This window comes from Homarus americanus, unplaced genomic scaffold, assembly GCF_018991925.1.
Source record: "Homarus americanus isolate GMGI-L3 unplaced genomic scaffold, GMGI_Hamer_2.0 scaffold27231, whole genome shotgun sequence".
In the NCBI taxonomy this organism is placed as follows: Eukaryota; Metazoa; Arthropoda; class Malacostraca; order Decapoda; family Nephropidae; genus Homarus; species Homarus americanus.
The window spans coordinates 1,435,425-1,451,997 of NW_024718545.1; the positions used below are offsets into that span (position 1 = coordinate 1,435,425).

The 16,573-nt window shown below is 43.2% G+C and overlaps 1 protein-coding gene across 1 annotated transcript; it reads right to left on the reverse strand.

The window, feature by feature from the left end:
* Positions 1-1,418: 1,418 nt before the first annotated feature.
* LOC121859704 (lectin BRA-2-like) lies at positions 1,419-13,536 on the reverse strand. Its single transcript, XM_042356628.1, has 4 exons — positions 13,381-13,536; positions 10,843-11,088; positions 2,744-2,911; positions 1,419-2,607 (listed from the first exon to the last, which is right to left on the reverse strand). Exons 2-4 carry the CDS (start codon positions 11,057-11,059, stop codon positions 2,378-2,380), a joined length of 615 nt encoding a protein of 204 aa, XP_042212562.1. The 5' UTR covers positions 11,060-11,088; positions 13,381-13,536; the 3' UTR covers positions 1,419-2,377.
* Positions 13,537-16,573: the final 3,037 nt, after the last annotated feature.

Genomic DNA, 16,573 nt, shown 5'->3' on the forward strand with positions numbered 1-16,573 from the left:
TTCCGTTGTTCTTCTGAAGAAGGCCAATTCATGTATATGTTTGTTTACCAGTATGTTTTATAAGGAATAAATCAATTAAGACATGTTATGGTTTCCCCCTTCTTTACCCTTATCGATCTGGTCAATGGAAAACCTAACCCAATGCCTAGTCCACTCTGCCCGCTACCTAACGAGCTACATGCTGTCCAGAGGGGGTCTGGTGGCAGCGACCCTTAGAAATTAAGATTAGAGTTAAGTTATCTCCTTAGACTTAGTGACCCCAGTCTCGGCAGTATACGGGGAGATACAATAGAAGTATTTAAGTGGGTGAAAGGTATCAATAAAGGCGATATAGATAAAGATCTTATAATATCCGAGCAGGATAGGACTCGTAGCAACGGATTTAAGTTAGATAAGTTTAGGTTTAGGAGGGAGATAGGAAGGAACTGGTTCACAAATAGGGTGGTGGACGAGTGGAACAAGCTTAGCAACTTTGTAGTAAATGCTGGAACGCTGGCAAGTTTTAAAAGGAGGCTAGATAGATTCATGGACGATAGAGAGTGGTACTAACTCTCGACAGGAGCTGCCATGCACAAGCCAATCGGCCTAAGACTCCTTATTTTCTTATGTTTATGTGCTTATGTACTTCTCGATGTCAATAAAGTGCTATCAGTCCTCGAGTAATTCAACAAGTAATGGTCCAGTGTTGTGTTCACTTATCCACCGAGTTGGTAATCTGAACAAGTCTTCCTGTACACACACACTTTACCGGCTTGATGATGAAACTTTCACCACCTCGGCTCTCAAAGTTTCTACACTATTTGTTATTGATATCAACATTTCCTTTGGTTTACTGGCGTAGGCACCTTAACTCACTTGCCAGTTCTGGTCTTTTCTCATCAGATATTACACCGAGATTGTCAGTGTTTTTCTTTTCTTAAAAACTTTACTCTAAATTGTATTTGATTTTGAGATCGCCATGCTGTTGCAGACTTCACCACAACAATTTACTATTCTGTTCAGTTCGATTGATCTGGGCAATAACATAACAGCATTATCCTCACCCAACCACTGCGACAACTGTGTCTCCCACAGTTACATGTTCATGTGTTGTCCATCTATTAGTTTGTAAAACAACTTCGGGGATACACAGGCTGGGCTCCAATTATTGAAGATTTGTATGTTCATTTTTAAAAGTTATCCTAGGCTTTGATGTATTTCACACATAGTCTGCTCCTTCGTCTTATTCTTAAGCAACGTAAGAGATAACCCGTGGTCCTAGTTGCATTTTACAGACTCCAGCTAGAAAGCACGAGACTGCAACGGTGCCGTGGTAGCGCTCCCTGATCACATGCAGAGGTCCCGGGCTCGATTCTTGACTATTGAGGTATTGTTTGTACATATATATAGGTTTTAATTCATTAAAATCAAAATACATATTTACTCTGATTCAGCATGTATACCTGTTTATCATAGACACATTAGGCAGTGCAAAAATACACTATACATATACAGTGCAGGTACACAAACAATAATACATACAAAGTGCGAGTATACAAACAATAATACATACACAGTACAGGTATACACACAATTGCCATTTGCCAATAAAGATATTTTATAATTATTTTCAGTGAGATACTTATGAATACAAAGCACCGAAACCCAGGCTGTGCAGATCAGCAGTGCCCGGCAACCCAGCCAGCTTGGCCGACCTAGAGGCCACACAAGTAAATTTTCAAATCCATGTACTGTACCAGCACTTGGCCCCAGGATAAGTAAATATTTTGAAAGGAAGGAAGATACCCAGACAGGGATTTGTCAGGTTTAACAAGTGAGGTCCGTCAATCAGTGAGGTTACGGGAGGGGGGAGGGAAGAGGGGCAAATGGTGACGACACAGATGAAGTGACTCCCTCTTATTTCTATTCGTCTGTTCTCATAATAACCTGATTTAAAAATATGTAAAAAAAAAGGTTTATACTGATTTTTTGTGTAAGCAGAGTTGTGCTACAAATTGAAGTGAAAACATCACTGTGTAAAAGAAGCATGGACATTGGACAATGTACCTGGTGAAAGTAAAAGGCATTTAGACGATACATAAGTGATGTGTGAGTTGATATAAACAATACAGTACTTTTGATATCTTTAAATGTTTATACACACACTATAACCATTCCCATAAAAAAACCGGGGCTAGTAAATATTGCACATAATCTGCTCAGCTTGGGTCCGACTCAATTAAGATAAGTTTAGATTTAGATTGCCACGTCATGCACTAACCAAAGCTGTCTGAGCCTCCACACTGTTGAGCATCAAGCGATCACCATGTTAACGATGTGTGAGGCTGACCTCAGAATTTTTTTTTCACACTTCTGACCACAAGGACCGGTAGTCCTCCTAAATGCCCTCGTCCATGTACTCACAAATACTTTCGTATTCATGATCGCAGAAATAGTCATACACAGGAGTGATTTTACCCAGAGTTATCATAAGACAAAACTCTGCGGGTCGTTGGTCAGGCTGCCCGCTATGCCAGTGTTTGATAGGACGACCAGACGGCCAAGTCCAATTTTCCGCATGTGAATATTTACGAGCTCCCAACCAATACCAGGCATTGTTTCTGGTATCTGTGAACAAAGAAAATTCTCATATGTAGAAATTAATACTGCTTGAGGTAGCGAAGTCATTACTATTGCTTCAGTGTGTTGAAGATACGAGTATCTATATGACTATTAATGTTTAAAAATCATCTGATATACTTACTTAACTTCTGACGCAAAACTTCTAGGAGTACGATGACATTATCAGGTTCAGCGAGTTTCCCGTCCAGCTCATGGCAAGTGGCATTGGCAGTGGGCCAGTTCTGTTTCTCTTTGTTGATGAAGAAACATTCTTCGTTTACAGGGAAGAACGGGTCTGGGCAACACCTTTCTGAAAAAAAAATCTTTATAAGGTACACAATTAGCGTCACCGAGAATATAAAGCACCTCATGAAAATATTTATGTAGAAAAACAGAATTATTGTTTACCGACCACACTTAGTTCAAGGCAAAGACTGATGGAGGTGAATGAAATAGAAAAGGCACTTTGTGGAAGGAAGTTCCATCAAGAGCTAGTCCGGAGTACAAGTGAGTTTTGGTAGATAAAGGTTCGGTAGAGCGAAATATCAGCAGATAAATCATGACCCTCCTAGATGTCCTCTCAGATCCATTGTGGATGTGTGGTCTCCTCTGTTGGGATTAACTCGTCAGAACACTAGATATATCTATAGAACAGAGAAAGCGATGATATATCCCTGAGAATATGCAATGGTGGAAAGTTTTTCTGTAAGAATATCATTATTAATATCTTTGATATTTTCTGCCCTAAATAATGAGAAGTGCCCCAACAAAACACACCATCTACATATGACAGAATTATTCCAACTGAGAGTGTCCATGACTTACAGTAAATGGTTTTGGTATGCCATAACTTATCAACTTGAATTACGTTAAAGATTAATATACTAATGAGGGCACATATAAGAACATAAGAACATAAGAATGGAGGAAACTGCAGCAGGCCTATTGGCCCATACTGGGCAGTCCCGTTTACACCCAACCCCTATTGCTCATATGAGCATCCAACCTATGTTTGAAGCAATTCAGCGTATTCGAGTTAATGATGATATTTGGTAACTTGTTCCATTCATCCACTACCCTGTTTCCAAACCAGTGTTTACCTATTTCACGCCTAAATCGAAATTTGTCTAATTTAAAACCATTGTTACGAGTTCGCTCCTGGTTGGATAATTTGAGTACCTTTATGTCCTTGTTTAGCCCTGCCTTCCACTTATACACCTCTATCAGGTCCCCCTCGCTCTACGTCTCTCAAGGGAGTGCAAATTAAGATGCTTTAACCTGTCTCTCTCTCAAGGTCCTAATGCCCGGGATTAGTCTTGTCATTCTCCTCTGAATTCTTTCAAGAATTCTATCATTCTGTAATACAGAACTGAACTGCATGTCAGGTGTGGTCTCAAGAGCAAGATACAGTTTTAGGATGACCTCGCTAGTCTTGTAACTAACACTCCTTTGTATCATCTTGTAACTAACTTGCTCCTTTGTATGAACCCAAGTACTTTGTAAGCCTTGTAACGAGCAAAAAACACATTGTTTACTTGGCTTAAGATTCTACTTATCATTGTTAGATGTTCTGGGTAATAAGTTTCTATATACAGGAGAGAGAACACAAACACCTGTATAGTTTTGTAGGTTCGGTTTTACTGGATAAGAGTATGTACACAGAGGTGGGTAACACTCAACCCTAGCTAAGGTCCTGAATATACCATAGACGACGTATGGCAAGTGATACATTAGCAGCTTCCATACGTCGCCAGGCACATTAATTAAGCATGTGGGATATGGTAATAACATTGCCACACGCTGCTAGCTAGGCTGAATAAATATAAATGGAGCACATACATAATATACATACATAATACATAATCCAGCATACATGATATACATACACCTCCCTCCCCCCTATACGCTCATAGCAACGTCTTGAGCGGACCTTTTCTTCTGGATCCGTTCTGAGCGTCGAGGGACTTCATCACTGGGAAGGGTATGGGACTCAACACTGGTGGCGGGGCCAGCAGAAGGCAGTGTTACGGGGCGGAGAAAACGGCGGTTCCTCCACCACACACGACCACTGGGTAACCGCACCTGGTGGTCCCGTGACCTGCCGAGACCCATGACTACGCCTACTTTGTCCCAACGTAGGGAGGTCGGGTCCTGAACACGGACTTGGGTACCGACACTCAACCTGGGGAGAGAACGGGCGTGGTCGTTGTAGCGGGCGACGACGTCCTGAACACGTTCGGCTGCTCGGCGATCACAATCCTCTGTCTTAGCCTGCCACTCCTTGGAGAAGGATTGAGGGTGAGCAGGGACACAAGAACGAAGGGGGCGCCCATACAAAACCTGGGCAGGGGAGCGTCCGGTGTAGTTGGGTGTGTTGCGGAGTTCAAGAAGACCCCGGTCGAAGGCCTCGCAGTCAATGTTCCCAGAAGGGGCCACCTTAAGGATGAGGTGCTTCAAAGATTTGACAGCAGCCTCAGCGTGGCCGTTGGACTGCGGGTAATGGGGCGATGACAACACATGCCGGACTCCCCATCGGTCAAGGAACGCAGCAAAGTCCCGGCTTGTGAACTGAGGCCCTCCGTCGGTTCGCAGGCGTGCAGGAACGCCCACGTCACGGAAGTAGTGGCGGAACTTGCTGATGGTGGCGGCAGACGTCGTGTCATTACCGCCCTTGATGACAACCGGCCAACCAGAGAGACGGTCGATGATAACCAGGAAGGACTTTCCTGACACACAGAAAAAGTCGGCCGACACAGACTCAAAGGGGCGGGTGGGGTTGTCGTCACTCATGAAGGGTACCTGCTGCTGGCTGGGTTGTAATACGTGGCGGGGCTTACACACCTGGACAGCATTGGAGATGTCGGGGTCGATGCCAGGCCGGAACACAGTCTGTCGTGCACGTCGTTTGGTGGCCTCAGCTCCACGGTGACTGTCGTGAAGGCGAGCCAAGGCGTGGGGACGTGATGCAGCAGGGGCAACTACCGAAGGAGAGGTGTCGCTGGCCAGAGGTAGGGGTAGGGCGGCAGCAGGGTAGTTGCTGCTCCCTTCGTGCACCCTGTTGGCGTAATTTACCTCAAGAATCGGTGTTGGGAAGTCCTGGGAGATGATGGCCAACTCTTGGCAATGTCTGTAGGACAGCAAAGGAGTCGGGACACCATTATGCACGTCAATCCAGGCCTGACACGACCTGTTGCCAAAGGTGACATGTGCATAGAGTGAACCCAGGGCTGGGGCCATCTGTGAACCATCTGCCATGACGCAGAGGTCCTCGGGAGGCGGTCCTAGATCGCTTGGAGAGAGCCCCAAGCATCGCAAATGCTGGGGACCGATGACTGTAGCATCAGCGCCGGTGTCGGGCAACATCTGAAGACGGGATGACACGCCGCCGTAGGTCACGATGGCGCTGATGTACTGGGTGACTTTGGTCCTGGGATGCGAGGAGTACACCCTCCTAAAATGGGTCCAGCGTTGTCCAGGGTCGTCGTGCCTCTGATTGGGAGACTGTGGGCGGCCCTCTCTGGTAGAAGGGCGCTGAAGCTTCCGTTGACGCTGTTCCTTGGGTTTGTTGGAAGGGCAACACTTGTCATAGTGGCCCAGACGGCCGCACACATTGCACTGGACGCGTTTAGCTGGGCACCGTACTGTGAGTGACCAGTGGCCCTTACGGTCACAACTGTTGCAGGTAGACTGAGCAGCTGGACATACCTGTGTTCCGTGCTGCTTACCACAGTTGTTGCAAAATGAACCGGGCGTGGACGTGGTGGGCGAAGGCGTAGGAGCAGACTTCTTGTCCTTCCTGTACCGGGAAACAGCGCGTACAGCTGTAGGGGGAGCTCGGATGGCAGAGGTGGCACACCTGGCAGCCTCATAGGAGCGACATATCGTCAACACATCCTGAAGAGAAGAGGAAGAGTCGAGGGAGGTGAGGCGTTGGACAAGTTCCTCGTCCTTAACACCCATCAGGATCACCTGCTTCAACTGGGTCTCCTCGCACTGCTGGTGGTGGCCTGAACATATATCTACCTCTTCCGAGGCTCTCTTAAGACGTACATAAAAAGCGTCAAAAGACTCACCCTCCATCTGTCTGCAGCTAAACAATTCCCTCCTGCGCAGAGCTTCATTCTGCTGTCCTTTGATGTGCCGTTGTAGAACGTCCAGTACCTCCTCTACAGACAGCGAAGAGGTTGGGGGTACCTGCAACGTATGTTCTAAGACGCGCTGAACTTCCAAGGACAGGCACATACGCAGCTGGATGAGTTGTTTAGGCTGTGACAAACTCTGGAGATCCACCATTGTGGCATAATCAGCCCACCGCCGCCGCCATTCGCGAAAAGTCTGGAAATTTACATCAGGCTCCAAGATGGGCGGCGTTTGAGCTGCTGCTTTAGGTGGGGCTGGGGGGCGTGAAGGAAGCATGGATGAGGTATCTGAACCATTCAGTACCGAGGCAGTGTTAGAGCCAGGGGCTTGGTTAACAGTGAGGCGAGATATCAAGGCTTCAAACCGTGCACTGTCTTCCATTCTCCGTTGGTGGTCTCGTTCTGCCTCTGCTTGCCTTCTGTACTCATCCGCCAAACGTCTGTGAGCTTCATCCTCGCGTCTCTCATCTCTCATAAACTTCATTAAGGCAATTATCTCTGGAGATAACGCTGAATGTTGAGGTGAAGGGCTGCGCGATGTTGTGGGAGCTGGGCCGGCCTGGTCATCCATCTCTGGGGGACTGTCATCCGCTTGACTCATCCAGGCGCTGGGTCCACGGCTACGTAAGGCATGAGACATAACTACTTTATCTGTGTACTGTGTCTTAAATCAGTGTTGACCGGTCAGCCCGTCGTATCAACAAGATTTCAGACAAAAAAATTAATTAAATACACAGATAAGTAGGTTATATATATAAAATATATATAATGAAGCCGCGCGGTCAGCAAGTGTTAGTACATGTATGTGTGTGTGTGTGTGTGTCCCGGGCAAAGCGTCTCGCCCCAGCTGTGAGGGGGGGTGGAGGCGGCGCTGTGAGGGAGGGGGGTGGAGACAGGAGTAGCTCAGTCGCTCTCTGTAAACGGTCAGAGGAGGGTGCGCTGAGCTCTACACCCCACAAATGCCCAGAACATGCCGTATACCTTGGAAATCCGTTCGAACAAGGTCACACATGAATGGCACGAAACACACCATGCACTTAACACTTCACAGAAAATCACTGTCACTGACACTGCTCAAAGTTGCGAAATTCTTCGAGGGATGACGCGGGGTTGACCCAAGGCGGGGATCCATCAGCCGGCTTTCCACAAACTTGCACTAATCATTCGTAATAATCCAGTGAAACTACGCACTGCGCCATGTTAGATGTTCTGGGTAATAAGTTCTATATACAGGAGAGAACACAAACACCTGTATAGTTTTGTAGGTTCGGTTTACTGGATAAGAGTATGTACACAGAGGTGGATAGCACTGCTCCCTAACTAAGGTCCTGGTCAACTACCATAGACGACGTATGGCAAGTGATACATTAGCAGCTTCCATACGTCGCCAGGCACATTAATTAAGCGTGTGGGATATGGTAATAACATTGCCACACGCTGCTAGCTAGGCTGAATAAATATAAATGGAGCACATACATAATATACATACATAATACATAATCCAGCATACATAATATACATACAATCATTACTCCTAAATCTCTCTCGCAGTCGTATTTCTCTATGGCATCGTTGTTCATCTGGTATCTGGTTTCCCTGTTTACATCTCCTATACTGAGTACTTTACATTTGTTGACGTTGAATTTCATCTGCCATTTGTCAGACCATTCGAAAAATTTGTTTAGATCTTCCTGTAGTTTTGCCGAGTCCTCGTCAGATTTGATAACACGTCCTATTTTAGTGTCATCAGCAAATTTACTTATGTTGCTGTCTATGCCGATATCTATGTCGTTTATGTATAAAATAAACAATAATGGTCCAAGTACTGAGCCTTGGGGAACTCCACTTGTGACGTTGCTCCAATGGGACTTAGTGCCGTTAATGCTCACTCGCTGTTTCCTGTCCTGTAACCACGCCCTAATCCATTTAAGGATGTCACCTTTGATGCCATAGGCTTCTACCTTTCCTAATTAGTCTTTCGTGGGGGACTCTGTCCAGAAGACTTTACTAAAGTGAGGATATACCCCTCATAATTATTGCCCCTCGTCCACCCGATCTGGTGCGATAGAAAGAATGTTAATAGATTAGTTAGGCAGAACGTCCTTGTGAAGCCATGCTGGGAATCATTGATCAATCGGTGCTTCTCCAGGTGATTTCGAATAGAGTTTGAAATGATTGCTTCCAGTAATTTGCCTACTATTGATGTTAGACTGATTGGGCGGTAGTTAGAGGATAGTGATCTATTCCCCTTCTTGAAAATCGGTATTACATTCGCTATCCTCCAGGATTCTGGTACTACACCTGTTTTTAAGGACATGTTATACAACTTTGCTAAGGGCATACTAAGCTCTTCCTTACATTCCTTTAATACTCTGGCAAATATCTCATCGGGACCAGGTGACTTATTAGGATTTAATTTGTCTATTTGCTTACTAACATCGTTACTAGTCACTACTATCTCACTTAATTTGTTTTCTTCACTATCTCTGAATAGAGTCGGTGCCTCGGGTATCATGTTTAAATTTTCGGTGGTGAAAACTGTTGAAAAATATTTATTCAAATTATTGCTCATTTCTCCATCGTTATCAGTGAGCTTTCTTGAGGAATCGGTACGTATTGGTCAATCTTTCTCGTGTTTTAGTTTGATATTTGGTAGAATCCTTTGGGGTTTTGTCTTCGCCTCCCCTTGCTATCCTTACCATTATTCCTCTTTGCTTTCCTTATCTCGGTTTTAACCCTACTCGCCAATACCCTATAATAGTCCCGGAGGTGAATTTCGCCACGATTTATCCTTCTACCTATAGCCTTCCTTTGGCCGATGATGTTCTAAAAATAATTATTTATCCATTTTGGGTCATTGTTGTCTGATCTGAGTTTTTTGTATGGTATGTTCTGCCTTTGTGCATTAAGTAACTCACTATTTAAATTGACGTGGAACTCGGCAATCTCAGATCTCGTTATCAGGTCGGTGTCATCTGTCAGGTTCACTGCCAAGCGCGACACCCCCTCTCTCAGCTGCCTCTTTAAACTGTCAAGTTTGCCCTTCTGAAATCTGTGGTACTTTATTGGAATTTTCCTTCGTCTGCCCTGAAAATCTAACTGGAATCGAATTTCTTTGTGATCCTGTTTGCAGTTGGATTTCTACCTCGACATTGCTAATGTAGGGGTTTTCTCTGTTCGACAGAACTAAATCAGTATATTATTGCGTGTGGGTTCGGTTATATGTTGACGAGAACAGTCCTGGATCGTCTCGAGAAAATCCTCTGATTCTGGAAGTTGCCCGTAGGTCAGTCAATCTATTTGGCCAAGGTTAAGTCGCCTACTATACAGACTTTGTTGTGTAGCCTTATGGAAGCCCTCTTGTCGCATTTCATCCCAGATAAGTCGCTCATTGGCTATCAAGATTGGGGAATTCTATATATTATACTCCTGTGATTAATTTTTTGACCGTCCACAGCAATTCTATCCAAATTGTTTCTGTATTCCTCTCAGTTTTTATTTCTTTATTTATTTCACACTTCAGATTATCCCTAACATAGATTGCTACTCCGCCTCCTTTCCTGGTCTGCCTATCGGTATGGAACAGTTTGTAACCCGCAATTTGGTATTCGACTGGTAATTCACGTGTGTCTAGGTTGATCCATGTTTCAGTGAATGCAATTATATGTACGGTTTGCGTTATCTCGTCTCTCTATTGCTGGATAATTGTTGGAATCTTTCTATAAGATGAGTGAGAATGAAGTGTGAACACATAGTTTGAAGAGTTTGGACACAACAAGAGAATGATCAGTAGAACAATTTTTGAGAATAAACTGATGATATATTATACTAAAATAACGCACATCGGCTAAAAGAAAATAGTCGAGGATTTATAATGAAGTATAATACGAAGAGGATAAAGTCGGAATCTGTTGGTTGTGAACATGAATGCAAACATATGGCCAAAGAAATCACATCCCTTGGCCCTGTGTATGTTAGGGATCCAAATAATGTGGTGTTGTGTAGTTGTATGTGTCCTGAATATTGTACTTAATTGGAATTTTTATCTTATATCTAAATTACAAGTGTGGAACAAAGTTATGTATGTATGGGGGTTACTTACCAGGGTGGCTGCACGTAGTGGAGACCTCCTTCTGCTCTTTCACCTGCCTCAGCAACTCCTGGATGGCTAGTTGGTTGATGAGGATGTTTCTTCGAAGTTCATTCTCGGTGTGGGCATAGAGAGAATGATCGACATCTTCTAGATGAGCGGTGGGAAGAGTGATGAGGAAAGAGAGGAAGAGCGCGAGGTGGAGTGAAGTGCCACCAGGGAGTGCCATGACCTTTACTTCTTGGCACTGTCTTGGTACTAGGAGGAGGCACGAGAGAGCAGGGGGTCATCTTATATATCACATGAACTCACGTACGAATGTACGAGTGGTGAAGGTTACTCACACACACACACGCACACACACACACACCCACTCACACACACTTGACCACCTGTACAAAGTAGAGACACAACAGCGCTTCCTGCCACCCTGGCGGACAGTTCCCTTCGATATCACAATACCGACGTATTCGCCGAAAAAATTAATTATACAAAGCATTTATCTCCAACACTGCCAAATTGAGAGCTCTTGAACACGTACACACTCTACAGACTGATGATAATATCACACAGGCCATCTACACTGATGGATCTCTTAACACCGCCTGAGGGAGGGCTGGAAGTGCTATTGTTGTGACTCAACCTGACGGTAATATAATTGAGAAAAGAGTTAGAATTAACAACTGGGCATCCACTCTACAAACTGAATTAGTTGCCATACTCACAGCTATTAAATTCATTGAAACCACTGTTACTGACAGTCTCATCATCACTGACTCTCTATCCTCACTACTTGCCCTTGGCACCCTCGACTCAGGTTGTCACGCTCTTGTCTCTGAAGCCAGACACAAATATGCGTGCCTTGTTGACCGGGGTGTTAGGGTCAAACTGTTGTGGATCCCCTCTCACATAGGCCTCAAAAAACATGACAGAGTTGATGCCCTCGCCAAACTCTTGTCTAACAAAGACACCGTTGAATACAATTTGGGTCTGTCAAAAAGAACCCTTAAAACTGTAATTAGGAAAGAACTTATTGATGAGTGTGACGCAAGTAGATTAGTGCAAACAGGCACTAGTCGATCCATAGGTTACCATGATGAGATGTATCAAGTGAAACATGTATATGGAGCAAGTAACAAGATCACTAGATTACAAGATGTTGTAACCACTAGATTAAGGTTAGGATATAAATACCTTTGGCAGTATGTTCCTCAAGCAGATGTAAACAAAACTAAATGTAAAGTGTGTGGCCATACATATGGCCACACAACTTGAACACTACGTCCTCGACTGTGTGAAGATAGAACCTTTTAGGGACAGATCCAAGCACACTGTGTGTGAAATGGTACAACACTTCATCTCTAATGGCAAGATAGCCGACATATTAAGATTGTATCCACTTTTTGCACTTAGTAACTATATCAATTCTCATGTACAGAACCAAATACGCAATGTGCTTGAATACCTCTCACGTAAATGTGAATAACAAAGTGTGAGGCCCAGGGCCGGATTAAGACCCTTAGAGGCCCTAAGCACTTAAAAGATTTTGGTGCCCCCCCCCCCATATATATGTAATTCAAAATATAAACAATAATAAACCATAAAATAAAATGTTATTTTTTCGAAATTAAACAAAATTTACAGTAAGATGGAAAATAATGTTTATTTTTGTATACGTCCAATTTATTTATAGTTGAAAAGTTTTCTCCTACTTTTTTTAATTGCAAAGTCTTTGATCAGATCCTCAAAACTAGTCTTACGTAACACATCTGCTTCTATACTTAGTAGAGATAAGGCATCCAGCCTGCCTTGTTGCATAGTTGTTCTGATGGGATTTTTAATATACTTCAACTTAGAAAATGAACGCTCAGCTGAGCAATTTGTGACCATTAATGTTAAAAATAAACGAAAGCCAATATCAACATGCGGAAAGGCACACTCAATATTGTCTTCTACAATCATTTTATAAAGTTCAGCATGACTGAATCTTGTTTTTACATTTTTTTGTTGCACTGAACTTATGGCGCACATATAAGTGAAACTCAGAGTTTGTAAACTGAAAAGTGGAGTTGCTGGGTGGGCGGTATAAATTAGTAGCGTCAGCGGGACTCGAACCCACGTAGTAGTAGCGCGTGGATGCAGGCTGCCTTGTGTCACGTGATAAAATAAACTTAGTCACTGCCACCACCACGTGACGAAATAAAACACACGCTGTCCTCAGGCTCCTCACCACCACCACCACCATGGCACCATGTACAAAAAAACACATGGAGACATCACCAGCACCACGTAAATTGATGTAATGAACTACAAACTCAGTTATCACCACCAGTCCACCACCATGTGATAAATAAAAATCAGAAAATACATGCATAGTCAAAAGCAGCACTATACACCGTTTGGCCATTTTCATGGGTTTCATGATATTTCATAAGCACTACCAATCCACAAAATTATGAAACATTAATTATATTATCTGTTGTCAGTGTCATGAAAATTGAAAGGAGGGGGGAGAGAGAGAAATAAAAAAACAGAAATCAGCTTACTTACAAAGTTACAATGTTAGCACGTGTGTTGTTGGCACACTGAACGCTGAGTGAGCTACTGAGCGCCACTGCACTCACTCTCAGACTAAGTGGACGACTGAACGGGACAGCCGACATGACCAAGGCGGCCGGGCAAGACAAGAACGTTCACGTGAGCCTCCGTGGACCATGGGGCAGTTACCAGATCCTAATTTTGTTGTTCTGTATCCCCAAGGTTAATGTATATCATTAACTTCTATAATTACTATTTATTATTATTATTGTATATATATGTATGTATTTTTTTCATTTAATGTGTGGGCCTCTTTTTGTGAACCCTGGTTCAGCTGCACCATTTGCAATTTTGCACCATATGGTCCATGGTCCATGGTAAATCCGGCTATGGAAAATTTCTGTGGTGCCCCCCTTCCCTTGATGCACTAAGCACGTGCTTATTTTGCTTAATGGTTAATCCAACCCTTGTGAGGCCAGACATACTGCCTCACACGCCTGAACTCATGCATTTGTGAATAAGTTACCCTTTATGTATAGAACTAAACAAATAATGTAAATGAAATACTGTGTAACATTCAGTGCCATAATATCCTGACAAAGGGGGTTAACTATTATGACCCTTTGTAAACTCTACTCTGTAATCCTTTTGCGCTACCACTCACAGGATGAGTGTGGGGTGCACAATAAAGTAGCCGCTGTAAGCGGCAAAATCAAAATCAATCACACACACTTGCAATTATGTGTGCGTACATGCAATATGTGCACTGATGAGTGCACATATGACTGTCACTAGTGGAAAACTATAATTTTAGCCAAGATATTGCCGTTGACGTAGACTACAAACCTGTTACACACATTATGCAAGTTAGTTTCTCACACATAAACACTGAGCTCATTGTACACCATATTTGGAGTCGAGTTCCACCATGCGATAAATTATTTGACCGTCCGTCTCCAAGGGTAGCACCTGACGTCATGTTTGGCACTTGTTGTTAGGAGGGAGGTTTTCTACTACAGTTTCCCTCATTGCAAAGATTATAACAAAAAAAGAGTTTTGGTTTTATTTAGGTTTCATTTATAGGGTGTCCCAAAATATGTCCCTGCCTGTCTCCCTCCCTCCCTGCCTGCTCCCTGCCTCCCTCCCTGCTCCCTGACTGCTTCCCTTCTTGCTCCCTGAGACACTGTGAGTTGGAGGGAGGGACATTTTTCTAGGACACCCTATTACGTTATAAAGAGCTTTCATTGTAAAAGAAAAAGAAATGATAAAACTCTGTTAGACCTGATCCAATAAATCAAAATCTTACGTGTATGTACAGCCAATCCAAAAAAGTATTGTGACCCCAGGGTCAGTGGAATAGAAAACGAGCAAAAACCCCAGAAGAGGTCATGAATCAGCTGTGTTGGCACTTCTGACTCTAGTATACATTATTAGGCTCGAATATGGAGTGGATGGTTCACTCATTGATTCGAAAATGACCAGGGAGGTGCACGCCAAAAGGACTATTTTCTCCAGCATGACACAGATTTTACCTTGTCCTGCTAGCTTTTCTCTTACCGAGTTTGTTTTTAGTGTCACCCATTGCCAGGTGTATTAATAACCCATATTATAGGGAGCATAATCCTATTTCTGACATAAAGTTATGTCATACAACTGATCATAAGCGTTCACTCATACAGGAAGGTGAGCTGAATATATACTTGTATCGTTCTCGAACACATGACTAATAAACATTAAATAAATTATTATCAGCCTCCCCATTAAGTTCATCTTTACATGAATATTGGTTGTCTACAGTTAATTCTACTATTTAAAAAATGGCCTTGTTATTCGTTGCTTTATATGTTTGGTGTCATTTCTCTTGATATACATAATAGTTAGTGAATAGAGAAGAAGTAGTGGTGAATGGGTTCTCCTAAAGCGTAAATTTGTTTGTGACTTCGAAGGTAAATATTCTTTATTCCAAACATTTTCTTTTTTACTTATATCTTTACAGACAATAAATTCAGCATTAAAGTGAGCCAGAACTGGTTATCCTTAACGGTTTATATGTATTTTGCGATATATTAATATTATTCAGCTTTATATATAAGCCAAAACCATAAATTTATTTTAAAATGGTTTTTGTCCTTGGAGCACAAATGTGACAGGTCGGCAACTTAATACACCAAAGCACTTACAGACAACCGCCCAGATACAGGGTTGATGTTTTGCGCCTGTAGCAACGTGACCCACATGAATCTCACGTTACATAAGAACATAAGAACATAAGAACATAAGAATAGAGGAAACTGCAGCGGGCCCATTGGCCCATACTGGACAGTAGGGGGCAGGGAAAAAACACTTTTATTTGAGTTGCAGGCTGCACTTTTCAGGCATCGTTTGTATGGCTGTAACAAACACCTGTGCAAAATTTCATGCCATTTCATGCATACTTACCCTGCCGCATCGCGAACGACTTTTTGTCAACTTTTAGTGTATACCAAAAATTAGGTGTCATTTAATGTTTTCCAGGATAATGATAAATTTTACATGGGTGACATCGATTTAATTCACATGTTATTTTACAGGTACACCGTATAGAAAATCATTACAAGTTCATATTGAAATTCTTTTTTGTGCGGAACCTTGGCATCATTTTCCTAGACAATAATCTTTGCCTAATATATCCATCTCTCGATTCGTATCCCGTCACTTCAGTGCAAGCTTCAGTCATCACTTTTATGCCTCTCTCGACCGCCTGAGTGCTGTTTGGCCACTTGGGCACCACTAATGGTGTCTCAAGAATGTCATTAACCTGTAGATTTGACAGAGAAGCAATGTAAGGAGGCTCAGTCTTGAGTTCATTCCTCCAGTTAATCATGGAATGATAGTTTTTTGCTTGCCACTTTAGTTTCGGAGTCACCACCTTTCTCATGTTGACTACAGGAGGCACATCCTCATTCCCATCTCCATCTTTACCCTCCTCATCAGTATAGTTTAACAAATTCTCGTCAACAGCAGCATCAGAATCTTCCTCCTCCTCTTCAGATCTGCCAGTGCATTCTTCCTTTTGCTGATTCTCCTCTCTAATTTTTCTTATCATTGAGACAGCTTTTTCTCTAACAGTCATGTCCTCATCTGCACACATACCAAGAAGAAGTTGATCTGTGTGGGCGAAGTATGCATTTCTCTGGACAGCCTTCTTCACTATCGTCTCCTCCTC

Bases quoted from the DNA above. Each gene is read 5' to 3' on its own strand.
- LOC121859704 (XM_042356628.1), bottom strand. From the start codon at position 11,059: ATGGCACTCCCTGGTGGCACTTCACTCCACCTCGCGCTCTTCCTCTCT. The intron at 2,912-10,842 runs GTAAGTAACCCC...TTTTTTTTTCAG, and splicing joins CACTACGTGCAGCCACCCTG to AAAGGTGTTGCCCAGACCCG. The intron at 2,608-2,743 runs GTAAGTATATCA...CTTTGTTCACAG, and splicing joins AGTTTTGCGTCAGAAGTTAA to ATACCAGAAACAATGCCTGG.